Below are 25,844 nucleotides of genomic sequence, written 5' to 3' on the forward strand. Positions count from 1 at the left end.
TATAACTGAAACGAATCAAAACTAAACTGAAACTAAGGATTTTCACCAAACAATTGGTAAAAACTAATTAAAACTGGTATAAAATTGAAAATCTGAAGTCAAAACTAAATAAAAATAAAAACTAATGAAAATTGTAAAACTATTAAAAGCCTGCTTCCTACATTGTACAAACTGAAGACATCAAATATATGAAACCAGATCTTTGGAGGCAAATAAAAAAGGTTAAATAACTCTAAATATGTTTTATCTTTCATATTCCTCTAAGCTGCCGCCCTTTGCTTGTTTTGGCAGGGCTGCAAACCTGAGATGGTTTCACAGGTGTGCCTGTCAGGGATCATTTGTGGAGTTTCTTGCTAAAACCTTGAATGTGTGCAGTCACAAAAACCATTAAGTGCTACGACCAAACTGGCTCACATGTTTATGGAAAGGAAGCCCAAGAGTCCCTCTGCCGCTGAGGATAAATTCATCCGAGTCACCAGCCTCAGAAAGCGCAGGTTAGCAGCAGCTCAGATCAGATAGATGCCACACAGAGCTCCGGCAGCAGACACATCTCTACATGTTCAGAGGAGACTGTGTGAATCAGGCCTTTATGGTCAAACAGCTGCTACGAAACCACGACTAAGGAAAAGCATTTCATGAAGCTCATCGAAGAGCAGTAATCACAGCAAAGGGGGCTGTTTTAAAGAATCTAAAATATAAAACATGTTTTGGGTTATTTCACACTTTTTTGTTTCAATCGAGAGAATCTACAAAGTAAATAATCATGAAAATAAAGAAAAACCATTAAATGAAAATCTGTGTCCACACTTTGGTCAGAAGAGAGAGCTGCGTCTGGGCAATCAGCTGATCCACCTACTGTTGCCTCAACATAAATGGTCTCAGCGGAAGAGACCGTCTCTTCTCTCCCGCCATCTCTCAGGGTTACAGTACAGTAGCCCTGAGAGAGACACAGGAAACGGGGAGAAAAGGCCGAGGTGCGCCACATGACACAAGGCACTAAAAAAACTGGCTTATCGAGTAATAATCCAAATGTAAAAGTTACGTTTCAGATCACCACCAAAATATACAGAAGAGGTCAAACAAAACAACGGGTGACAGAAAATCTGTTAGAAGATTGCAGGTAAGACTCAGGTAATAGTTTGATGTTAACATGCAAATGGACAGTCAGAGTAAAATGAGATGATCAGAAGGCGAGAAGAGCTCAGTGAGTTCAGGGAAATACTGAAAATGGTGAAGTAGCTCCCTCTTGTGGTTACAACCTTTACACATTTTCTGAAAATCCGATGGTAAAAACACTGCAGCTGAGACCAGAGGCTGCAGGGGCGAGTGGCCGTCAGGGAAACGTGCAAACAGGCCCTGCTGCCTACAGGAAAAACCTCTGTCTAATAATCACTGCAGGAATCGACACATCCCAAAGACGTCAGCCGCTTCACAATCTCTGCATCACTCGCTGCGAGCTTTTTGAAACCAGCATGAAATCCAACCTTTAACTCCGACATTATGTCATTGGAGATGTTCTCACGTGCCTTTTCACACAAAAGCAGGCATTTACTAGCATGGAAGGGTCCAAACATGCTACCGTTGTTATTCTCAGTAGTTCTAGCATACGTGACCGTTTTAACATCCTTGTTATCAAGAGAGATCCTACTATGTGTTCTGCTCTTATTGTGAGACACAGACCCCTGCCAGGCTCAACGCTGGAGTTCATTAAATACCTGACAGCCTCAGCCACGTTGTTAGAGGTGTGTCCTGACAGGGCGTCGTGAAGGTTTCTGATGAAGTAGTCTCTGTAGTCCTCAGGCAGAGCCATGAAGGTCCCGCCCATCACGATGAACTCCACTTTGTCGACGCTGTGGCCCAGCTGCTTCAGCTGCAAATCACACCCGAGGGTTGGGTACCATTAAAGCAATGGACTTATCTGCATCTTCAGCTAAGTGCAGCAATGCACCATTATTCAGCAGAACGATCATTTTGTTCCCTCAAAAAATTAACTGTAATTAAACTTTAAACAGCTAGTGCACATAAACCGGACCCCCCACAGGCAAAGCTCCATGGAAAAAACAAAAACTGTGTCCAGTTTAAAAAAAGATCCACATGAACTGTTCCAATGACTGACTTTGCTCTGCTGCGAAGCACTAATGGGCCCATAAATTTAAATAATGGCATAATTAGGGTCAGTGAAAGCCTCGACACTCATTACAGCACCTAAATATATTATCACCGGCTGATTTGTGGAAATGGCTCATCTAGAGACCACATAAAGAGACACACTTCAATCGAAACACCTGATTAAGGTGCTTCCTGCTTCTGTAATTTCAGGAAAAGCCAAAATAACACGAATAATCAAAACAATGTCAATTTTTAAAAAGTACACCGTAGAAAATCACCGACCTGCTCCACTCGATGTCTGGTCTGCAGGTAGGGGTCGTAACGAGCTCGGATGGCTCTCATGGAAGTCGGCTGTCAGAAAGAAGGGGAGAAGCAGGAAGGACGTTTAACGTTTGCTTACATACAAAAGACAGACATGTGTTCCACAGGGTTCTGTGCTAAGAACCTTACAAACCCGTTTTATGGGTTAAATTAAAAAACATGGCTCAAAGTATCAATGCACAAAATATACAAACTTGATGTATGTGGATGGCATCACTGTGGCCTCCAGTAACACTGTGAGGAACCTGGGAGTCATTTCTGAACAGAGCGTGTCCATTGAGCTGAATGTTAAACCGTTTCGGAGGAATGCTCTTGTTCACCTGCACAATATCTCTGCAAACATCCTGCCTCATGCTGAAGGACCACTTCATGTAACTGTTACTTCTAGGCTGAATTACTGTAGTTATTATAACAGATTTATACCTCTGGGTTCTTCACTGTAGGGAAGTCACAAACAAAGACAATTCTCAAACACGACATCATAACGTGATGTGAACTTCCCTAGAAATGTATCTACACGTGTGTGTCGAGGCACATGCGTATAAATGCTGGTCTCTACACAAACACAGCGAGAGCACTGCCACGATTCGATTTTGTCCGTAGCTTTTCTAAACCGGCTCCAGGATAAATCCAGAATTCATTTTTAAGTCTTTTTCCTCACAAAGTCCTGGATGATCAGGCAGTAAAGACCTCGCAATAACATTTTATTCTGACGAGCACGTTGCTCTCTGACTGCTTATTTGTGGATTTGAGAGTTTCTGAAAGTAGAATGGGACGCAGAGGCTGCTGTGGAAACAGCTCCCAGTTTGGGTTGTGGAGACAACTTATTTACTTTATCAGGCTTCAAACCTTCCGAGCAGGCATACACAGTAATGAAAATCAAGGTGCTTCACCTCGTAGCCAGTGTAAGACTGTGTGGAGTACTCAAAGTCAGAGTCCGGTCCCCCGGGACAGTAGCTGCCAGAGTGAAAACAAAAAACTGATTATTAATAAACTCCTGTCAGCACTTCAAGCTCAAACATGTCAAAGCTTTTACATCTACCTGGCTTTAGGGTTTGTTCTGTGTACCACAGTATGACCACTAAATATACTTACACAGCACTGATACTGCTCATGCTGAAGCAGCTCAAAGATGAAATATGTCCTCACAGATTTTCTCTCATCAAAAAGCAAAACTTACACACAGATGTTGCCTGTAAAGCTGATGTGAGGACATCGATGAGGTTTACACATCACAGCTACGACTGCAATCTGCAGTAAAAACACAAGTTATTAAATCTGCTCCCATTTTGGGGGTTAGGTATTGTGAGAGATATAATTTCCATATAGTCTGAACGTTCATGCATTTCCAATCTTCACTGTCCATCTAAAGCTGAGCTGAAGGATTAAACCCCATCAGTGTTGTATGCTGTACTCATCCTATACCAGACATAAACACACACACATCTGCTAACATGTGACTCCAAACTATTACTCAACAAGCCACTTAGTGCATTTTATTTCAGCCTTACTGAACCTTAACCTGAAATATCAGACTGCAGGACAGAGACATGGACGGCAGAATAAACACAACGTACCCCGCTGGCAGTGCGGATAGGTTTGGCCTTTAGTTTGGGCACCAGCGCTCGACGGTACTGCGGTGGAACAGCTGCGATGATATCCACCAGTCGGGGCTGAGCTTCAAGTCCATATTTAGCTGAGGCCTGAGTCTTAACTCTGTTTGAAAACACAAAATGCAACTCACTTAAAACTCACCTAGAACTGAAAATTGTACAAAAAACTAATTAAAATTGTTCTTTAATGCAAACTTATTTTGGTTTTATGGCACAAAAAGCTTTTTAAAAAAGTTGGAATAGGCGCATGTTTCCCACTGAGGAGATCAACGGCTCTGGTGTTGACAGGAAGAGGTTTCTCGTTGTTCCTCGATGTGTTTCAGCTGCTCCTTTGTCATATTAATTATTCAATAATGTGCTAATGTCTTTTGCACATTGTGGTCTAGCGTTGTCTTGCTTGACATCTGGATGACAGCATTGATTCCTTCAAAACCTCCATAAATCGTTGGAGGTTTTGGAGCCCCTCAATGCATTGAGGGGCTCTTCACAGATGTACAAGTCACCCATGCCAAGTGCACTAAGGCACACACACCAGATGTTTGGTTGTGAAGTTTGCATGAATAACAACAACATCATTGGCCCAGACTACAGGACTGCAGCACTTAGATGACCACAGGCCCAGAGAAAGACCCACGTCTTAAACATAAGGGGGGGGGGGGGGGGGAGATCTACCATCTATACTAGATTCTTAATTATTGTAATATGCAGCCTATGTAATCTACACAGTAATCACATGACTGTTTCCTGCAGCTGATACCAATTTCTAATCTTTTGTGACATGGAGGGTAGACAGTTAGTGGGACCAGTTCATTGCTGTTTTGGTTACATGTTGCACACGCTGTATGTCTACTGTATCGTTGATTACTTACTTGTTAAGATTGATGTCTTTTCCCTTCTCGTGGGCTTCAACCAGCTGCTTGATGACATCGGCAATGGTCATCATCATCAGCTCGGCTCGGCTCAGGTCACCTGACCAAGAGCAGCATAGTGAGATTACTGTCATTACAGTGAGAAGATTTATTCGCAGGTTATTTAAACAGCTTTATAATGTGCAGGAGTCCAAATTGTCGAATGCAGCTTTACGGAGTGAATCACGGTCCAATATGCGGTGTAACGGATCTCTATGAAAACGAGAAAAGTTGCTGAACTCTTCTCTGCCGAGTTATGCAGCTTCTGTCATCATCTTATGGGACCTGCCGTTAGCATTAGCTTTAAGCTACAATCACCCTCAGCACTTTAGAAAGCAGTTTGCGATGTTTTAAACGCTTTGCCACACACTCACTCTTTTTCTTTGGCTTCCCCATTTCCTTCGTTAGTCACCTAGTCCAATTATTTACGAAAGGAGGTCTGTTAAAAGTGCTTCATCTGTCTTTAAAGCCCGACAGCACTCTGGGGTAACAGTAAACAACTCCACGTTGCGACCGAACACGGCACCTGTCGTGCGGGGATAGCGGCTGTCGCAAAATAACGTAAACACACTTTCGCAGTGTTTAACCTGTCATTTATTGACGCGTAAATCTGTTCATGAGTAAAACAACGCCAGGTTTGGCTTATTTAACAGCGAGTAGGGCTGTTTCGCTAAAACATCCCAACATGTGCCGAATAAGCGCAGCTGGAAGGAGACGCGCAGACTCTACGACAGGTGCGACCACAGAGCGGCGCTCCATTCCGTCTCATAGCGACGGTCCGCGTGTGCGCGGAGCAGCTGACGGACTTGGAAGCTCTCTGACTTAAGTCTCGCAGCAAATCCCTTTAGCCGCGAGCTGACATGGCTTGACTGATTCCTGCGGAAAGTCTTCAGGAAATGCAACAGGTGGAGGAGCTGTGGTTGTGAACCCTGGACCATCGTAAGTGTTTCTTAGACCTTAACGGGGCTTTCCACGGTGCTGTGTACTAGTGCCGGTTACTTTTGTCGGCGGTAAATGTGGAAGTATTTAATCCTGTGTGCTGCTGTCATGCAGCCCTCATTAGCGTGTCCGGCTAGCTGCTGTGTGTCACTACTTGAAGGTGCCTGAGAGGAGAGGAGGGAGTCGGACGGGCAAACCACTGCACACACGGTTAGTTTGCTACTCTGAACTATGGAGGGTTTATTTCTTTTCTTTGCCTTGTTATCTTCTCACGGCAGACTTCACCAGTCACTGACTGGAGTTAAAGTGATTTCGAAAATGAACGCAGTTTAATCGCTGTGTTCAGGTGTCACTCGGATAAATAAGTGTTATCTCACAATGTGTGATATTACGTACACGCCAAGTCATTTCACGGGTGTTTTGGGGTTTGTTTGTTTTTTAATTCATGTGACGCAGGTCAGGTGCCACCATGGATGACAACAGTGTCAGTGACTCCAATGTAAAGGTGGCTGTTCGTGTGCGGCCAATGAACAGGAGAGGTGAGTACAAACGGCTGCACTCGCTGGTTTCAGTGAAGCCTTTTAAAGGCAACCGTCCACCTTCAAAGGGAAGTATCGGCCCTGCACTTCACCCATATCTGAGTCCGTGTTTGCTCTCGTTCAACTTTTGGTAAACAGTAAGGCTCGGTGCAGGGTTCGGTTTCTCCTCAAGCTCTGAAGTATACACGCACTTCTTATGTCTTTAAATTTAAGCTTCAAATATGGCAGAGACGTGTTTTGTGCACTGTCACTGGCCTGTTACTTCTGACAACAGCTGAGCTGGACTGGAGTGTCAGCTAACTGCAGCAGCAACCTTTGAACTTTTAAGTGTAGCTATCACTTTCTGATTAAGACCCTCAAATGAAAGCTGATAAAGTATTTTAAAAGATAAAATACAACCTTGTGACTCATATGCCCTAACACCTACTCTGACAGGAAGTTGCTGCTCTGTCTCCGCCTTAAAATCCTTCCAGTGCAGGTAGGAATGAGGAAGAGAAGGTGTGAGCCTGGTTTTCCTTAGTGTCTGCACAGGGAGTTGTAAACTGGTCGTAGTGTTTGTGCAGGCCTGGATGAATCAGCCTCAATAAAACCTCTTTCCTGCCTCCCTTTGTTGGCCTGTTTGAAGCTTAAGGACACACAGGCATGCATGCATGCATGCCACCTGTTACTCTGCAGAGTGACTCAGTCACTTTTAGGGAAAGTTATGACACCCAGTATATGAGCTGCTGCTTTTAAACGGTGCATTATGAAGACTGCAGATTGTTTTTGAACATTTCACTTTGTTTTTTTTAGTCCAAAAATCACATGTTGTTTTTCTCCACTATCCAGAAAAAGACCTGAAAACCAAATGTGTGGTGGAGATTGATGGGAACCAGACAGTCCTGCATCCAGCCGTCACTAGTATGAACACAGCAGACCCCCGGTAAGCTGTTACATGGAAGAAAGTAGTCGTGAGTTTGAAGCCAACCTGTTTAAATTTCAGACACTTTGTGGTTTCGTTTTTCTCCTTTGTTCCACTTTCACCACAACATCTACTCCTGCTTTGATCCTGTCCACAGTGGAGCCTCCCTGGTTAGCCAATCAGTTTCTTTGTCAGGAAACATTGTTGAGCAGACGTGTCGGCTTGAGTCACGTTGCTGCGGATCATCAATCTGATGACATCACACTTGACAAAGTAAACTTTAGTTAAGCAGCACGCCACAGCTTGTTTAGCTGTGTTTCAGACGTGCACCGGTGTTGGTGGCTGGAGCATGACCTGGAGCTTGACCATAGGTGTGCTTCAGAACGTGTTAAATTGAACTTTGCAGCATGGATCTAATAAACTCTGGTTTTTCTGTAGACTGATGATAGCTACTAAATCTTTGGCTATGATTCAGAGCTGCAATTCCTTTGCTACTTCCTACCGTGCGATGTCGCTGTCATGATAGCCGCTGAAGAACATTCAGAGATTTAGGCTTGCGTCTGGTCCTTTGTTGGATAAGTATTTACCAAGACAGACATTGTCTCAGTGAATCAGCACCATACACACAGCTTCCAGGTCAGAAATGTGAGGCCAGTGCAAAAGTGGTGAGCAGGGGGTCTACAAGCTCTGTAAACCGTTTCCTGTTTCCGTGAGTATTGACACAGCATCGTGGACGTGGTTCCATGACGTGAGATGGTTGAAAGGCTGCCGTACCAGGTTTTCAGCTTCTCGGTCACATTGACTCTTCACCTGTGATACTTGGTCTTTCATGCTGCATTTCTATTGGTTGGTTTGTAGAAGCAGAAGTTGTAATGTGTCAGTGTGATGACCAAAATCACATTCAGATGCACTCACCGATACAGCCACCTACATGTCTTACACTGACCTCTGTGCGTGACCTCTGTGGGGTCACAAAGCCACTGCGGTAGCTGCAACTTTTTTGCGCCACAAGCAACGATATCCTGATATCATGCTATCAGGGTAAGACCATGACATCATCAGGCCCTCTGCCTTACACAGCAACACTCTTCTCCTCATCGCTGCAACATTTTAATGACTATCTCTCCTTTTTATGAGCAGCTATTTGCATTGGACAAGTGCAGACAGTTCAGTGAGATTCCTGGCTGTGAGTGTGCTGTAATATGTGTACAATAGCAGGACTGACTGTATCACAGATTCACTCATTTAGTTACCGTCAGGTGAGTTTGGAGAGAATCTAACCAGCTTTTCAGGTTGGCGCCCAGTCGTTTGGAAAAGGGCTCAAATCTAGAACTCCACCCACCCTCCGTGGAAATCTCCCTCTGGCTCTTCTGCATCGTTACTCTTTACAAAGGGCGTGTGTCCCGGCTCAGCCCTGCTCAGGTAGTTTGACGCACATTTGAAGGAGCAGGAAGAAGCAAAGGGAAATGGTGTCGGAGTTTTCTGTAACTCCAGTCGCGTTTATGATGTCACACTGGTGCAGCGCGTTGCTGTGCACACACAAAGCTGTATTTGTTTTGATGGCCGATCCTCCTCCTCGTGTTGCAGTGAGCCAGATACTGAGTGGTGCAGGGAGATGTTCCCTGGAGGTCCTGGCCCTCGTTCAGGTTCCCTGTTCAGCATGTAACTGTGCCTTAGGGCAAACATGGACTAAATGAATCACTGCCTTTGTAAGGAGGTTCGAGTCTCATATTTCACTGTGATTCTTTGCATTTTTTCATGCGTGTGTATCTGTGTTTCTTCTGTCCTGACACGCTTCAGCGGCGCTGCGTTTCCCCATTTGGGGCTCGGTATGAACACGTTTTACAGGCTCAGTGCGGCACAGATGGTCCCAGACCAGCACAGAGGTCAGACGGGAACGGTGGAGGTGGTAAACTCATCTGTAACTCATGATAGTTCGATTTTACATTAACAAACTAACAAGAATCAACAGTGTTGTTACTATAGAAGAGAATTTTATTCTTCCTAATGGAAGGCGTGACCTAATTTATCCAGTCGGTAAATTTGGTCTTTACGAAGCTTTAGCATTTCACATAATCTTCTCACGTGTCGCCGACTTCTCCAAAACCTTCCTGCCGACTGGAGTTAAACTGCTTTTTTGGCCTTTGTGGCACAAGCTGGTCTCCAGTCCTACCACTGCTGTCTCAATGGGACGTTACAAACGCTGCAGTCATTGCAGTGTGACACTATAATACGTTGGATTGTGACGCACAACCTGACGTTCAGCCTGGTGCTTAATCGCACTGTCAAATGTACAAATGCACACGATTGTTGGATTTGTATAAAATATCTGTATAACTCAGATGTTTGCACTCACAGGGTGTTCATGCAAAGGTTGATCATGATTGGTCAGCTCCTGTAGGAGGGAACACATGCTACCATCATTACACAGCAGGATCATAATATGAATTCATAATAAAGAGGGTGTAGACGTTAGGCGATAATAGCGGCAGACCGACGTCATCGGCTGATTTGATCATATTAGCCACTTGCAGGTGTTTTGCTATCAGCGTCTCTAACAGACGGTTCTGTGTGCCGATTGTTTTGTGTGCATTTCGTGTTCAGCCAAAGTGGAAAGCAGAAGGCATCTGTGTCTGTAGTACTGCAGTTCCCCTGTCTGCTGTGAAGAGGACGGCCTCTTCTGTAAAGTTTGTGCTTAGTCAGCTCACTGCCTGATGGTTCAGCTGCTTCAGGGGGTGTTAATATGTCCCAGCACCCTGGGAGGCTGCAGCCCAGCAGGGCCTGTCAGATTAATGAAGCCCTGTTCCTGCTTTACCCTCCTAGGACCTGCGTCCACATATGTGGACGTCACATTTTGGGTTATTTAGACCAAAATACTCAGTCTTGCTCTTCAAAGGCCTGATATCCACTTACGAGGACATTATGCTGCTACTGTTCTATCGAAATTTTAAATTGATATCCTCATATGGCTCTGATTTTTCTTAGAAACACAAATTAGGTTAAAAAAAAAACCTGGTGATTTCTTTGTTTTTACGTTCATCAGGTGCCAATCAGCCCAAATATCAAAGAGAAATGAAAAATGCTGCTGTGGAAGAGTTCAGGACTTTAACAGTTATTTTCATGAATTTCCTCGGATGCTCTAAGAGAACATTTAATATATAAGAAAATGCCCTGGGATGGATTTTAAAATATCAAACTTCATGATAACATTTAATTTTATGTCTTCACTATGACGTCTCCATTTTTTTGATTTGTAAATCACTGGTTGTATAAAGCCAGACTTTGTTGATCACAGACTTGCTGACCTACCGTCGTCCTGCTTTAGTGATTCCAGTTATCTCAGGAATGTCCTCACCGTCCCAGGAGAGCGGGACTAAAGGCTGCTCTTTCATGGACCAGCCCAGTCTCACACAGGGAGGCCTTGTTTCGTGTGTGTGTGTGTGTGTGTGTGTGTGTGTGTGTGTGTGTGTGTGTGTGTGTGTGTGTGTGTGTGTGTGTGTGTGTGTGTGTGTGTGTGAGAGTGAGAGTGAGAAACCTTTACTTTTAGTGACTCAGTGTGGCTGAAAATGCTGCCATATTATTGCATGTCAGACTTGTGTGTTGTCAGTGTTTGCGTTGTTTTGCTTGTACAGGGTTAGTTTGATTGTGCTGTTATATGATTGGCTTTTGCTTCCTCCTGTGTGGGGGCACTTGTGCTCCCTGGAATATGACGCTCACGCTTTGGTTTTGAGTGCAGTGAGCAGTTTGGTGGTTGTTGTATTTGAGCTCGCGTGTCTGGCAGATGGGGGCAGCGTCACGTCTGAGCCGGAGTCCTGATGTAGCTTGAGCTTTGCCTTAAAGCCCACCGCATCCTGTTCGTTCAGCTGACCGTCCACACACCCGCCTCTGCCCCAGAGTGCTCAGCAGCTCCCCAGCGTGGAGCTCATTGAGCTCAGCCTTGAAGATACCATCTGCACCGAACTTCCTCTTCTTGGAGATCTGCACAGCCGTCTTCCATCCGGCTGCAGACAGGAAAGCCTCAAGTTTCCTTCAGTCCTGCTGCTTTTCTGCTTCCTCAGAAAAACAGCACAAGTGGAAAAGCCAGTATGGAAGCTCTTCAACTGACATCAGCCTGAATGTTTCACAGCCTGGAGCACAAACCCATTCAAAGATGTTGTCAGCCTGTTTCTAGTAAGACAATAACAGGAAGCAGATAGAAACCGATTTTGTGTTTTTAGCACTTGGTTGCAGGAAAAACAAGCTTTTAAAGTAGACTCTTGTGTTTCTCTGTAACACACATCCGTGCATACACACTCAGTGGATGTTTATTAAACGCGACCAAAGGTTCGAATGAGGTCAGTTCATGTGTGCGTGTGCACGTGTGTGTTTGTGGTCAAAGATTTTACTGAGAAATATGACAAATAAGTTTAAATATCAGTAACAATATTATTTCTTCTTTTCTGTCTCCAGGAATCAGCCCAAGGTAAATATGATGAGTTATTAATCACACATTTATGGTGTGCACATTACAGACGTGTGTCGCATGTTTTCTGCAGGTCTTTGCGTACGACTACTGTTTCTGGTCTATGGACGACTCTCAGAAAGACAAGTTTGCAGGTTGGTACATTTTCACAGAGGTTCATGTCAGTCTGTTCAAACGTGTCTCCTGACAGTGTTTCCTGATGCGCTGAGCTATTTATGGAGCTGAGAAAGCGGCCGTGGGGGGGCTGGGATGAAGGGGTTACACACTGCGTCACACTGGTTGTGGCTCAGTCTGAAAACAGCGAAATTATTCTTCCTGTCGTCTCGTTCGTGTTAAAAGTTTGTAGCTCATCAGCTTCGTTTGTGTCTGATTCCAGCAGTTAGTCTGAGTTTTGTGTGCAGGTCAGGACGTGGTGTTCCAGTGCCTCGGGGAGAGTCTGCTGGACAATGCCTTCATGGGCTACAACGCCTGCATCTTTGCTTACGGGCAGACGGGTAACATTTCAGAACAACAACTTTCAAATGAGTAACGATAAGAGGAACTGCACATCCTACCGCAGCATCACATGTTTCCATTTGTCCTCCTACGTCAGGTTTGAATGAAGCGAGTCAGGATTTGACTGTTTGTGACTTTTAGTTCTCAGTAGTTTGGGTCACAGTCACTGCAAAACGTTGTTTCTGTGCTCCACAGCGCAGTAACCTGTTTCACACTGTTTCTGTCTGAATGCTGAGTGTTTCCTGACCCACGTGGGTACTGATCTGTTGTCGCGCTGCACATATTGGCTCTGGAGGAAAGAGCTGGCACAGTCCATCTTACTATCACGGCACGCTCTGCCTGTTTAAGCAGAAGCAGCACTTGGTGTCTTCGACTTCATACGTGATGAAGTAATGATGCCGTGGCTGATATTGTCAGGACGCCATTTTTCCATCTGCTGAACCGAAACAAGTAGATTAACTTTTGATTGATGGGCAGATGCAGGTTCGGGCAGGTCAGCCCCTCCCTGCCCACAGCTCCCATAAGCCTCGTCTGTCAAACAGCTGCAGGGTGCAACATAAGCCTGGCCCAGCAGTCCCCTCTTCGTGATTACAAATGAATAACATGGGATGCTGTTTGAGACCCTCACACTCTCGTCAGACATGAAGCGCTCTCACCTGACTCTAGTTTGGCAGCTTCTTTTATTCCAGCTGAATTTTCCTAAATGAATTAAGTTTGTTATGATCCTGGATACAAGCATTAGCTGCAGTGCTCTGTGTTAAATGATCAGTGATTCGTTCTGTCTCTCACTGGCGTCTGGATCGTTTATCTTCAGGTTCTGGGAAGTCGTACACCATGATGGGCTCGTCAGAGCAGCCCGGTCTTATCCCTCGACTCTGCAGCTCGCTGTTCAGCAGGACTGAGAAGGAGGCCCGTGAAGGGGAGAGCTTCACTGTGGAGGTGTCCTACATGGAGATTTACAACGAGAAGGTCCGAGACCTGCTCGACCCGAAGGGGTGAGATGCTGAGAGCCTCGCTCGTCATTCTGCTGGGATGTTGGAATAACATGAAACATTCAGGGTCCCTGAACAAGTCCAGGCAGCTGAAGGACTCAAAGCTGTGACCGTCTCCTTATTTCTGCAGAAGCCGACAAGCGCTGAGAGTCAGAGAGCACAAAGTTTTGGGGCCTTACGTGGACGGTCTCTCCCGTCTGGCTGTGACCAGCTACGAGGTAAACCAGCTGTTTCTTTCTTTATCGCATCGGGTTTCCGAGGACCAGGAAGTAATAACGGTGGCTGCAGACGGCGCGTGTGTTTGTTGGTGTTCAACAGGACATCGAGTCTCTGATGTCAGAGGGAAATAAGTCTCGCACGGTGGCGGCCACAAACATGAATGAGGAGAGCAGCAGGTCGCACGCCGTGTTCAACATCATCCTCACGCACACGCTCATGGACCTGCGGTCTGGGGTAAGGACACGCTCGCATGTGCACGCCGTCTCTCTGTGCAGCTGATTATTTTTCAGTTATTGGCTCGAGTGTTAATGAAATGTGTCCGAACTCAAGGGGACTCGTTTCGTCTTATTCAAAGTCCCAACATGCAACACTGAGAAGCAGCTGATCCTCACATTGATGTTAGTCGACCAGCCAGACCTGCATCGCACTGTGCAAAAGTCTTGAGCCAGCCCTCGTGTTTTCATATTTGACTTTCTTTGACAGCGGTCAGGTACCAGGACCGGACTCGAAGAGTGACGCAAACATCTGGAGGAATTTATTTCTTTATTTATTGTGTTGTTAAGCAACACTGACCTACTATGAAGTATAAACACTCAAACCTGTCGGTGTCTGTTGGCACTTTGCTGTTAGCATTCTGTCACAAAAACACATCATGTGTCCAGTTTTTCAGTTACATCTATAAAAAAAGGTATAAAATAATAATTGGCGTCAACATTTGCGATACCCAGATGTGTTTTATTCGTCTTTTGTCTGTGAATCGCTGCTTCTGTTGAGTCGTTCTCATTCAAAAGCTATGAGAGATTCTAGCTCGATGAGCTCCTGTGCGGCGCCGTGTGTTTGCTGCAGACGAGCGGGGAGAAGGTGAGCAAGCTGAGTCTGGTGGATCTGGCTGGAAGCGAGCGGGCAGCGAAGACTGGAGCTGCAGGGGAGCGGCTCAAAGAAGGCAGCAACATCAACAAGTGAGTGCGCATAAAATAAAGCTGTGATACTGACAGTCGAGACGGTTTTACTGCCTGCTGCTGTTTGTCTTCAGTCTAGTGTCCGCCTCGAGGTTTTAGATGATGAGCCAACACAGCTGATTTAAACGGCTAAATGACCTCCTCAGCATGTTGTGTAGTTCTCCACAGGCCTGGTAATGACCTAATCAGGTGTGCTGACCCAGGGTGTACACCGGCCTCGAGGCCTGGAGCTCCCCACCTCGGCTGTAGAGCCTCCAGACACCCGTGTTTGTTTGAAGTTATTGGAAACTTCTTGTTTCTCTGCATCTCTGAGCATCTCTAGTGCTGAAACAGTTCTGATGTGTGTAGCCTGCTATTGGGTCACCAGTGTGAACGCCCCTGAACAGGAAGCATATTTTAGTTTCTGCAATTAAAGATGTTTTGCAGAAGCGCATCGGCGTCCGGCTAACAAACCGACAGGAGCGGTCTTTGAGTCGGTGCTTCACTCAGTCGTTTGAAGCTGAGATTGTTCAGGTGTGGACTTCTAATCTTAGCATCACAAGCCCTTTCTCTGTCCCTCCCTGCAGATCTCTCAGCACTCTGGGTTTAGTCATCTCTGCCTTGGCTGACCACGGAGCAGGGAAGAACAAGAGCAAGTTTGTCCCCTACAGAGACTCTGTGCTCACCTGGCTGCTCAAGGTACAAGAAAGGAACTTTGTTTTCAAGTATGCAGCCTCAGATCGCACTGCAAACTCACTTCGGAGGATTTCTTTTGCCTCAAATGAATTAATTTTGTGACGTTTCAAGGCTCTGCTGTTTGTTTCATTAGTTCTGCTCAGTTTGAAAAAGGCTCCATTTGCCAGCTTTGGGTGTTTAATTTGGCTCCAGATAGCATTGTAATGGTGTGAAATGTTGTTTCCCCAACATCCTAGATTTCAGCTGCGTGCTCATGAGTCATTGTGCTTAATTATATTACTGTAATGCTCAGAGTTTAAGGTGATGTTCGTACCTGCAGGACAGCCTCGGAGGGAACAGTCGCACCGCCATGGTGGCCACTATCAGCCCAGCAGCAGACAACTACGACGAGACGCTGTCCACTCTTCGTTACGCCGACCGGGCCAAGAACATCGTCAACCACGCCGTGGTGAACGAAGACCCCAACGCAAGGATCATCCGCGAGCTACGAGAGGAAGTGGAGAAGCTGAAGGAGCAGCTCACCGAGGCGGAGGTTTGGCCTCGTTCAGCCTGTGACTGATCAGTGAGAATTATGGGTAATAATCCACACACGTCCAGAGTCTAATGAAGCTGCTGTCACTCTCAGTCTATGAAGGCCCCCGAGCTCAAGGAGCGACTGGAGGAGTCGGAGAAACTGATCCAAGATATGACGGTCACCTGGGAGGACAAACTTAGGAAAACGGAGGCCATTGCACAGGTAGCAACACACAAACACACAAGACCGCATACAAAACACGTCACCGTGGCTTTCTGATAGCGTTTAAATCCTCAGTGTTTGGAGTTATCAGCTAACGCTCGAAGGCTTTGACAGGAAGGTGTAAACACTGTTAAACTACAAACTAATTAAATTATGGGATTTCACCAACGCTGAGACGGACAGTACTGCACACACGGCCGTGCTGTTGGTCACATCATTCTATAAACTGGGCCAAAAGACACCAACAGCACAGCTAAGAGGGTTAGCAACTTCAGTCAGCTGTTTGTCACCTCACTGGGAGAGGGTTGCATCCAACCTCTACGTGTTACTAGTATTCAAATGGATAAGGTAAAAAATGCATTCAGCCACTGTGCAGCGGTTTGAAATGAACTGAAAGCATCCATAAGTGGTGGTAGTGATGGTGACGCTGTCATTGTACCAGCCCGTAGACCTGCAGCCTCAAGTGGCCGTTAGAGGAACTGCAGCTCAACGCTTCAGCTTAGCTTCAGTTTTCAGGACACGCTGAATACGTTATTTTTCCATCTCTATCCAGAGGAATATGTTTTTAAAAACTCTCTTTGAACTCAGAATCAATTCATTTATTGAGCTGACGCATGTCATCAGTCTTTTGTTTTGTTCATGATGGAGATTGTTTAGTATCCCAGCCACTTCTCTTTTCTTCCATCAAGCAGCTCCAGATCAGAACAATCGCTCGGTTAGTTCCTGTGTTGAACGTGACGTGTGTTCTCTGCAGGAGCGTCAGAGGCAGTTGGAGAGCCTGGGCATTTCTCTGCAGTCGTCTGGTATCCGAGTGGTCGACGATAAGTGCTATCTGGTCAACCTCAACGCTGACCCTGCCCTCAACGAGCTGCTGGTCTACTACCTAAAAGTACCGAGAACTCACCATCCATCCTAAATACATCGAGTTGCTGCCATTTGATTGGTTGATTAGATGTTTGCATTAACAAACAGCAGATGTGCTCAGGTGCAGCTGTTTTGCTTGTGTTAGTATTCAGATTGTTAAGTGACCGTTGTCCTGTATCCAGGATCACACGCGCGTGGGTTCAGCCGACTCACAGGACATCCAGCTGTGTGGGATGGCCATCCAAGCAGAACACTGTGTCATTGACGTCACAGAGAGCCACGGCGTGGTGCTCACTCCTCACCGCAATGCTAAGTATGTAGCTAGCCCGTGACAAACGATACTGCAGAAGACCGGCTCATTGCGATGCTCACAAAGCTGCGTTCAGTTTGAATTGGATTGCAGGTCAATCTCACAGCTGCAGACAACACTTTCCTGCAAAGTGCCTCAAATGTTAGCAGCAATGACGAGCACTGTGGAGCTGCCACCAAGCACTTTGGTGACAGCAGCTGTGTTCTGTTTAATAGCTTCATATTTTTCCAGTGTTATTGTTTCCGTCCATGTTGGTTATTGATCACATGCAGCAAACTCCGGTGATATGGACTGCCTACATTTGGCAACCCTGCGTTGATTTTAGTTCAATCTGCATTTGTGTGACTGCTGATGTCAGACTGAGTGAATCCATCTAAGGAAAAGATGCCCTGGGTTTGCTCCATGTGCTTTGTAGTAGAGCACCAGGATGCACCAGCCCGACTAAAATAAAATGTTTTTATGAGTTGAATCAGAGCCGTGTGCTCTAATAATGATGCAACAACCTAAAACTATACTTAATATTTTTGGGAGAGTTCATTTGTTTCTGTAGATGCACATCAAATGTTTGCTTTGTGCTTTCTCTGCAGAACGTACGTGAACGGCACCGAGGTCGTGAATCCCGTGCAGCTTCACCATGGCGACAGGATCCTGTGGGGGAACAACCACTTTTTCAGGTGTGCGTTTGAACCTGGATCTGCGGCGTCGTATTTCTCACGCCGACATTTGTTACATGTGGTAACAAAGTGTTTCTCTTTCACTCTGCGACGCTTCCTCTTTGTCCGACTCGCTCTTTCCTCTGTGCGAATCAACACGCGAGCACAGGATCAACCTGCCCAGGCAAAGGGTGCAAAAGGGGGGCGAGGAAGAGGAGGATGCCGCGATGACAAAGCGTTCGAGCAGCGACTGTCTGGAGGTCGGCGAGCCGGACGCATGCAGCGACGTGTCGAGCGAGAGGAGCTTCGGCTACGAGTTCGCCCAGGCCGAGGTCATGATGAAAGGCATGTGGAACAACGGTGAGTCAGAGTAACGGGGGGGCGAACGCTTTTTCAAAATGTTGCCTTCAAATCGTAACATTGTTGTCAATGGTCAGCCATTTGTTAGATGAGCTAATAAAAGATGTTTGTTTTTTCATTTTTTGAAAAATTCTTTTTTATTTTTTGACCTAAAAGGAGAAAAAATCTTGAAGCGTTTTGTTGATACCCTCACTTCAAGCTTGGCAGGTGTGCTGCTGGGAAATGGAGTGAATGCAGAGTTTGAATGTAAAAATATAAATAATGTGAAGAACAGCCAAAGTCAGACACAGTAATGTGCCCTCACTGTCTTACTGGAAGCCAAAGCAGTTCTGACAGGCTTTGATCTGTTAGTGGGGTCGATTTGGTTTGAGGTTTATCAGCGTTTGTGTGTCTGCAATGCTTCCAGCCACTGACTCTCACACTCACACCTACAGTGTCTCTAATAGAAAGCCAGAATAATCAGTGTCTTCTCAATTATCCTCCCCGTGTCCTCCTGCAGACCCGTTGCAGTCAGTGTTGCAGACCCTGGAGAAGCAGCACCAGGAGGAGAAGCGCTGTGCTCTGGAGCGCCAGAGGCAGATGTATGAACAGGAGCTGCAGCAGCTCCGCCAGCGAGTCACCCCCGAGAAACCATCGGGCGTCCCAGGCAGTGCTACTGCAGCCGTGTTGTCAGCCGGCTCGAACAAACGTGTGCGTCGCTGGAGCGAGGACAGGTGGCGCTGTTCTCTCTGTCGGATAGGTCCCCAAAGAAGAAATCCAGGAGCCTCTGCACAGCGTGGCTGACTGTCATCGTGTCTTTGTGTTACAGAGAGGCCATGATAACCCGCAGCCTGCGACGACTTAAAGAGCAGATCGTTCGGGCTAGGCTGTTGGCTCAGGAGGCCGGCTTCATTGCTGAGGAGCTCAACAAAAGGACAGAGTATCTGGTCACTCTGCAGATCCCGGCCGCCAACCTGGACGCCAACAGAAAGGTACAGCAGGGTGACGTCTGCTTTAAAACAAACGTGGTACCTGTTAAAGATAAAGGCTTCACAGTTCAGTCGCAGCAACATTTGATGAGGAAAAGTGTTGAAATGATGTTTCAGTCCTCATGGATTGAACTCGTAAAGCCGTAGCCGACTGTGAGGATGGAAATGCTGACAGGGGCACGTTTGTTAAAGCCATTTTTGGTTTTCCTGTCACCGCAGCGCGATGCAGTGCTGAGCGAGCCGGCCATCCAGGTGCGGCGTAAAGGTAAAGGGAAGCAGATCTGGGCTCTGGAGAAGATGGAGAACAGGCTGGTGGACATGAGGGAGCTCTACCAGGAGTGGAAGGAGCTGGACGAAGACAATCCAGTGAGTGGAGACACGAACTAGAACGCCCACAAATAGGACGCAGCATGCATCAAACTGATGAAAGCCACGCAGCAGGAACGCTCATTAGTCAGAGCGTTTGTGGGAAAGCTGGGAACAAAAAAACATAACATGTGAGACTGAGAAATATAAATGTTTGTTTTGTTTTTGTTTTTTGAATTTGCTGGCAACAGCAGACTACATGAAAGTTGTGATTGAGGTTAAAGTTGTAACTGCCACTAAGTGGAACGTCTCGTAAGGTAACAATAAGCTGAGTATTAGAGCCTGCGGCTCGCTCTGCTGTCAGTGTGACAGCGCAGGCCAGTGGTGCCCAACTCCAGCCCTCGAGGGCCGCAGTCCTGCAGGTTTTAGGTGTCCTTGATCCAACAGGCTGATTTAAAGGCTGAATGACCTCCTCAACATGTCCTGAAGTTCTCCAGAGGCCTGGGAATGAACTAATCAGGTGTGATTCAGGTGTGTTGACCCAGGGCGAGATCTAAAACCTGAAGGACACCTCAGGTGTTGGCTAAGCCTGGTGTAGGCAGCTTAAGGGAGCAAATCTTTCACTCAGTTTGTTGGAGTGAAATGAAACAGGAGCTCCCCCAGAAGAAGAACGGGGGTAAGAGCAGGTTGGTGTTTTGATCTGCAGTTCGTCCAGTCTGCATGTTGAGTGGTTTTCTCTCTCTGTGATTGGTGCACCTGTGTGCAGATGTTTGGGTGGATGAGGGATTATACGTTCTCACTAACTCTTGCTTCCTTTTTCCCCGATCGAGGTGATGCGCTCCTATTTCAAACGTGCCGACCCCTTTTTCGATGAGCAAGAGAATCACAGCCTGATCGGTGTGGCCAATGTCTTCCTGGCCTGTTTGTTCTACGACGTCAAACTGCAGTACGCGGTGCCCATCATCAACCAGAAGGGAGAGGTACGATTGTTTTGGCTTTACGCCGGCATCTCGCCGCCTCGTTTTCAGCCACAGCGGCCATGTTTTTCCCTCTGATGAACTGGAGAAGTGTGAACTTACCTGCACGGCACCAAACGGACAGTTAGCAGCTAGCTGATGGTGCTGAAATGCCCGTGTGTGTTTCAGGTGGCAGGTCGGCTTCACATCGAAGTGTGGCGTGGTACAGAGAGCTGTGAAGAGGAAGGTGGAGGCGGTCCTGACAAGCAGCTGAGCAGCACAGATGGAGATCCACATGAGCGCAGACTCCGCTGCGTGGTGAGAGGATTTCAGTTTCTTTAACAGGTCCAGCTCTGCAGAAACCCAGCGTGCCCCTCCGAAACGCTGCTAGTCATAATGCAGGACACGAAGTCATAATCCTGCCTGTTGTAGGTCTCCACTTAAAGCGAGCGTTTCTGCCCCGTATGATGGAGCTGGATGCGCTCGTGTGAAGTGCGGCAGGTTTACTTAACTTTAGCTTGTCAAAGGAGCTTGCAAAGAAAAGCGTCTGGACTTCTTTAAGTTGCTTGAAGACGTTTCACCTTCATCCGAGAAGCTTCTTCAGTTCTAAGGTCACATGGTGGAGAGTCCCAGATATAAACCTAGTGGGAGTGACCCCCCACAGAGGGACAAAAGGACCCCTGATGATCCTCTAATCGCCTGAGCCAAGGTGGGAAACTGGGTGTGGGTCCCAATCAGCCAGAGTTTCGGGTGTGTTCATTGTGAAACCTGGCCCCACCTTATCATGTGATGTCCTGAGGTCAGATGGCCCAGGATGTGAGTGGGCGTTAAGGCGTCTGGGAAGGGATCTGAAAACTGGATTATAGATGGCAGAGAGTTGGTGTCGTAAGCCCCGCCTCTGTTCAAAGATGGTCGCTCACAGTGGACATAGATGCTTCTTTCACTCCTCTTTCAAACCATCTGTCCTCTCTGTCCAAAATGTGAACATTGGCATCCTCGAAAGAGTGACCTTTGACCTTTAGATGCAGATGGACTGCTGAGTCTTGTCCTGTGGAGGTGGCTCTTCTGTGTTGTGCCATGCGCTTGTGAAGTGGCTGTTTGGTCTCCAATGTAGAGGTCTGAGCATTCCTCGCTGCACTGTACAGCATACACCACATTGTTAAGTCTGTGTTTTGGAGTTTTGTCTTTGTGATGAACCAGCTTGTGTCTGAGCGTGTTGCTGGGTCTGAAATGCACCGGGATGCTTGTAGAAAACTCCTGAGTTTCTCTGATACATACATGGGGATGACAATGTTGTCTGTTTGACCTTAGAACTGAAGAAGCTTCTCGGATGAGAGGTGAAATGTCTTCAACTTAAAGAAGTCCAGACGCTTTTCTTTGCAAGCTCCTTTGACTACGATGACCTGGATGACTGAGAACCTTCACAGACTTAACTTTAGCTTAACTGCCTTCTGGTTGTGTTTTGTCGTTGTGGGAAAAAGTCCTTTTCCCTCTGAGGTGCATTTCTGCTCATCCTAGGTGAAAATCCTCCAGGCCACCGGGCTTCCTCGCCACCTGTCCAACTTTGTCTTCTGCCAGTATCGCTTCTGGGCGCAGGAGGAGCCGGTGTTCACCGCTCCAGAGGTGGCCTCTTCCAGCTCGGCGTCCGCCTCCAGAGACCCTCAGTGTACTGTAGTGTTTGACAGCACCAAGGTGGAGCGTTTCTGTGGTTAAGTAAAAGTTGTGATCAGCAGGTGAGTTGTCACTAACAGAAAACGTGCCTCGTGTCATCTTCAGGAATTATCTGTGCCGGTATCGGAAGATTTTGTGGAATTTCTGGCTGAGGGGGCGGTGGCAATCGAAGTGTACGGTCACAAACAGGCTAACCATCGCAGGAATCTGGCACTGTGGGACCTGGGAGTGATCCAAGCCAAGACCAGATCCCTCAGAGAGAGGTGCATCAGTACGAGCGCATCTGCAGCAAATAAACTTCAGTAATCTGAAAAGGGAGATTTGAGAAGCATGAACACAAGAAGACATCAAAATTGGAGCAGATGGTGGCATTTTATTGGAATATGTTTATACTTTATATGTAATATTTATTTTATATGAGCCAAATTAAGTGAGTTCAGATCCACCACCCTGAGCTCCCCCTGAGTAAGGTACCGTCCCTGCGCCGGCACCCACTGCTTCAATGCAGAGAGGAGTCCCACCCACAGGGATTCATAACGTATACGAAGGAGAAAAGTGTTTACAGAGGTCAGAACAGGAAGTCATCATCTCATTGACTGCAGGGAGAGCTTTTGCAACCACAGCTGTCGCCACCTGCTGGCCTTCAGATAGAATGCACCGATCTGGTGCAGCGTCAGCCTTTGAGCACCTTTCTTATGTTCTGTGCTTGTTGCTGTGCACTGATGGTGCGGTCTCTCACAGGTGGAGCGAGGTGACCCGGCAGCTTGAATTGTGGGTGAAGGTGATGGAGCTGAATGAGGCGGGAGAGTTCACAGCTGTAGAAGTTGTTCCTGCTAAAGACGTCCGGACAGGAGGAATCTTCCAGCTCAGACAGGTTGTGTGTGTGTGTGTGTGTGTGTGTGTGTGTGTGTGTGTGTGTGCGTGTGTGCGTGTGTGTGTGTGTGTGTGTGCGCGCGTGTGTGTGTGTGTGTGTGTGTGTGTGTGTGTGTGTGTGTGTGCGTGTGTGTGTGTGTGTGTGTGCGCGCGTGTGTGTGTGTGTGTGTGTGTGTGTGTGCGCGTGTGTGTGTGTGTGCGCGTGTGTGTGCGTGTGTGTGTGATTAGGTATGAAGAAAGGAGTCCAGCCGTCTGTAATGGTTCTTTCCTGAACAGGGACAGTCTCGGCGAGTGCAGGTGGAAGTTTGTCCAGTGCCGGACTCGGGCACCATGCCACTCGTTGCAGCCTCCATCCTGTCTGTGTCTATTGGAGATGTAAAGGTCCGACAGGTGCGTCTCCCCAAAAACGATCCAAAACAGGTGAGGACGCCGTTCTTCAGACTGAGCACGGTTTCAGTTTTCAGCCTTTTAACTGTTAATGTGCATGAATTTACATTTTAGGTTACAGATGAAGAAATGGACAGCTATCAGGTAAGAGACGCCGTGCAGTCTGTGTGTGATGGCGAGGACACGGTCTCAGTCTGTCTCACGTGCGCGTGTGTGTGTGTGTGCGTGCGTGCGTGCAGGAGGTGGACCTGGAGAGGATGAGGGAACAGTGGCTGGTCACGCTGACGCAGAGACAGGAGTATTTGGACCAACAGCTGCAGAAGATCGTCTGTAAAGCAGGTACAGCTGGAAACACAAGGGCAGAAAGGGGACTCGCTGGCCACTTTATTAGGTATACCTTGCTCGTACCGGGTTAGACGGCGTTTCGCCTTCAAACATGTTGTATATTCAACAAAAGCTGGAAACGTTCCTCACAGACCGGAGTCCATGCTGACGTGATGACATCACACCGTTGCTCTTTGTGTCTGCTGCACATCCAACTCGAGCAAAGAGATCTGGTTACCATGGAGGTCACTGAGTATGGTGAACTCCGCTGTCGTGTACCAGACGCCAGTTTCAGATTATCTGACGTTCGTGGCGTGAACCATTAACCCGTCGGAAGAATCTATCAGCAGATGGGCGCTGTGTGATGGTTACAGGGACGGGCGCAGCAGTAATGCTCGCCGTAGGATGTGGTGCGTGCCAACAGTCTGACACGCCTCTGAGCCGACCGTGTGGCTGTGTAGCACATCCAGGTTACATGTGATGTGCGTTCAGAGATGCTGCAGTTTTTACCCCTCAGCCATAAAAGGCTGATGGGGTAGTGCCGTCACCCAGCTGGGCGGGTGGCACGGACACCTTTGTGAGCGTGTCGAGAATGAGGAGAGGGTTAGGGTGAGGCGCATCTACTGAAAAAACTGGACGAATTTAAAGGTCAGAGTATGATTTCTGAAAGTCGTGTGAGAGCAGTAACTGAGGGATGGCACAGGTGGTCGCTGTCCATCACCCAGAGAGCTGCCACTGAACTCCAGGGATGGCTGTGTGAGGAAACACCCAGCACATCAGGAAAGTCTCGATTCCTCAGACCATGAGCCAATAAGCACGGCACATTCATTTGCAGGTCTCCTTCACCATGTTTGCATTTCTAAATATGTTCAGTTGGTGCAGTGTGTCAGCCCATTAGTTTGTTTGGGGTTTTTGCAATAATATGAAGGGTGTACCTAATATAACGACCAGTGAGGGAATCTATAAATAATGATAAAAATCTGTCTGAGCGGTGTTTCTACCACTAAGCGTTTGTGACGTTTTTCCTGCTGCTGCTTTCGTTTCCTGCGAACGCGCACAGACAAGTCGGAGGATGATGTTGAAAGGGAATCGCAGCTGTTGGAGTGCCGGCTGACCCTCACCGAAGAACGGAACGCCGTCATGGTCCCGTCCGCTGGCAGCGGCATTCCTGGAGCGCCAGTAGAGAGGTGGGCGGGTTTTATTGGGGTTCTTTACTTTTCTAAACAACAGAAGAAAATGAGCAAGAAAAGATTTCTGGTAAATGTGGAGCTGCTCCAAAAAGCTTTCCTGTATTTAGAAAGTGAATTTATCTTTAATGTGATGGAACATGCAGAAGCTCAGGCCACAGTGTCGTTTTATTTTACTACCTAACATTTCAAAGCTTCTAAATCAATGTTGAATTCATTCATTCTGTCTTTATTTTCTGTGCCCTTTGATCTTGAAGATGTCCGACTGTTTATTCTCTGTTTTAGTCTGAATTTCAGTTACTGAGTTAATGACAACAACCAATAGTTACTTGTAGCATGTTTGTAAGTGATCGAGCGTACTGTTAAAAACTGCACTGCTTTCACAAGAAGCCGTCGAATGATCCACGGTCCTCGCGGTGTCAAACACAGAGCGGTCGCCACCTTCACTCAGGAACAAACCTTAGCAGCTGGTCACTTTCTCCACAGGGTCCCTGTACCTGGGATGGAAACACACACTCCTGCCCTGTTTCTGGATCTCAGTGGTATGTTGTTGTTCTCCTGGTAAAAACCACGTGTGCTTGTAGCAGCGCTGAAGCTCCTCTCCGTGTGCGTTTTCCCTCCAGCCGACGATTTCCAGTCCAGTCTGTCGGCCCCGCTGGCCGGAGGACAGGACGCGCTGCTCAGTGGGGAAGATGAAGACGACTTCTTTGACCTCCATATTGTTAAACACTATGATCCAGAGGTGAGCAGGCTGTAAAATGACTTTTCCCTCAGGTTTCTTCTTCCTGCTTTAGAGAGAATTAAAACTACCAGATGCAGATGGAGGGAAATCTTGAGCCGGTCATTTCCTTGTGAATGCGTTCCAGGTGAAGGCCGAGGCGTCCTGGGACTCCACGGTCCACGAGTGCCCCCAGCTGAGTCGCGTGGCGCCCGCTGACCAGAGGGTGTACCTGACGGTGCGCACGGTGGTGCAGCTGAGCCATCCGGCCCACATGCAGCTGGTCCTCAGGAAACGCATCTGTGTCAGTGTTACTGGGAGACAGGTGTGTGTAGCTTAGATGGTGTGATGGGTGTGCTTCACAGCCCGCACCTGAGGACATCAGCTGATGTGTTGTTG

The 25,844-nt window shown here is 47.2% G+C and overlaps 2 protein-coding genes across 4 annotated transcripts in view; one reads left to right on the forward strand and one right to left on the reverse strand.

The window, feature by feature from the left end:
• elp3 (elongator acetyltransferase complex subunit 3) overlaps positions 1-5,594 on the reverse strand; it is a 26,735-nt gene extending 21,141 nt beyond the window's left edge. Inside the window, exons 1-7 of the mRNA XM_026143538.1 lie at positions 5,326-5,594; positions 4,913-5,012; positions 4,008-4,146; positions 3,611-3,681; positions 3,324-3,387; positions 2,392-2,460; positions 1,716-1,870 (exon numbers count right to left, since the gene is read on the reverse strand). Coding sequence (XP_025999323.1) covers positions 1,716-1,870; positions 2,392-2,460; positions 3,324-3,387; positions 3,611-3,681; positions 4,008-4,146; positions 4,913-5,012; positions 5,326-5,347 — 620 coding nt within the window. The 5' untranslated portion in view covers positions 5,348-5,594. The remainder of the gene's footprint in view (positions 1-1,715; positions 1,871-2,391; positions 2,461-3,323; positions 3,388-3,610; positions 3,682-4,007; positions 4,147-4,912; positions 5,013-5,325) is intronic.
• Positions 5,595-5,763: 169 nt separating this feature from the next.
• Positions 5,764-25,844, forward strand: part of LOC113007118 (kinesin-like protein KIF13B) — a 30,861-nt gene continuing 10,780 nt past the window's right edge. For 2 of the 3 annotated variants that reach the window (XM_026143535.1, XM_026143537.1), the window contains exons 1-33: positions 5,764-5,890; positions 6,005-6,100; positions 6,347-6,429; positions 7,258-7,351; positions 11,780-11,792; positions 11,866-11,926; positions 12,194-12,286; positions 13,102-13,282; positions 13,410-13,497; positions 13,598-13,732; positions 14,345-14,457; positions 15,024-15,135; positions 15,452-15,664; positions 15,758-15,868; positions 16,623-16,757; positions 16,915-17,045; positions 17,630-17,716; positions 17,865-18,055; positions 18,555-18,768; positions 18,864-19,026; positions 19,243-19,389; positions 20,160-20,309; positions 20,475-20,603; positions 21,804-21,977; positions 22,062-22,219; positions 22,698-22,830; positions 23,106-23,249; positions 23,331-23,360; positions 23,456-23,555; positions 24,601-24,727; positions 25,214-25,269; positions 25,351-25,469; positions 25,594-25,770. In XM_026143535.1, coding sequence (XP_025999320.1) covers positions 6,360-6,429; positions 7,258-7,351; positions 11,780-11,792; positions 11,866-11,926; positions 12,194-12,286; positions 13,102-13,282; positions 13,410-13,497; positions 13,598-13,732; positions 14,345-14,457; positions 15,024-15,135; positions 15,452-15,664; positions 15,758-15,868; positions 16,623-16,757; positions 16,915-17,045; positions 17,630-17,716; positions 17,865-18,055; positions 18,555-18,768; positions 18,864-19,026; positions 19,243-19,389; positions 20,160-20,309; positions 20,475-20,603; positions 21,804-21,977; positions 22,062-22,219; positions 22,698-22,830; positions 23,106-23,249; positions 23,331-23,360; positions 23,456-23,555; positions 24,601-24,727; positions 25,214-25,269; positions 25,351-25,469; positions 25,594-25,770 — 3,849 coding nt within the window. In that variant the 5' untranslated portion in view covers positions 5,764-5,890; positions 6,005-6,100; positions 6,347-6,359. The remainder of the gene's footprint in view (positions 5,891-6,004; positions 6,101-6,346; positions 6,430-7,257; positions 7,352-11,779; positions 11,793-11,865; positions 11,927-12,193; positions 12,287-13,101; positions 13,283-13,409; positions 13,498-13,597; positions 13,733-14,344; positions 14,458-15,023; positions 15,136-15,451; positions 15,665-15,757; positions 15,869-16,622; positions 16,758-16,914; positions 17,046-17,629; positions 17,717-17,864; positions 18,056-18,554; positions 18,769-18,863; positions 19,027-19,242; positions 19,390-20,159; positions 20,310-20,474; positions 20,604-21,803; positions 21,978-22,061; positions 22,220-22,697; positions 22,831-23,105; positions 23,250-23,330; positions 23,361-23,455; positions 23,556-24,600; positions 24,728-25,213; positions 25,270-25,350; positions 25,470-25,593; positions 25,771-25,844) is intronic. The other variant, XM_026143536.1, reaches the window with a different exon arrangement.

Source organism: Astatotilapia calliptera, chromosome 15, assembly GCF_900246225.1.
Source record: "Astatotilapia calliptera chromosome 15, fAstCal1.2, whole genome shotgun sequence".
In the NCBI taxonomy this organism is placed as follows: Eukaryota; Metazoa; Chordata; class Actinopteri; order Cichliformes; family Cichlidae; genus Astatotilapia; species Astatotilapia calliptera.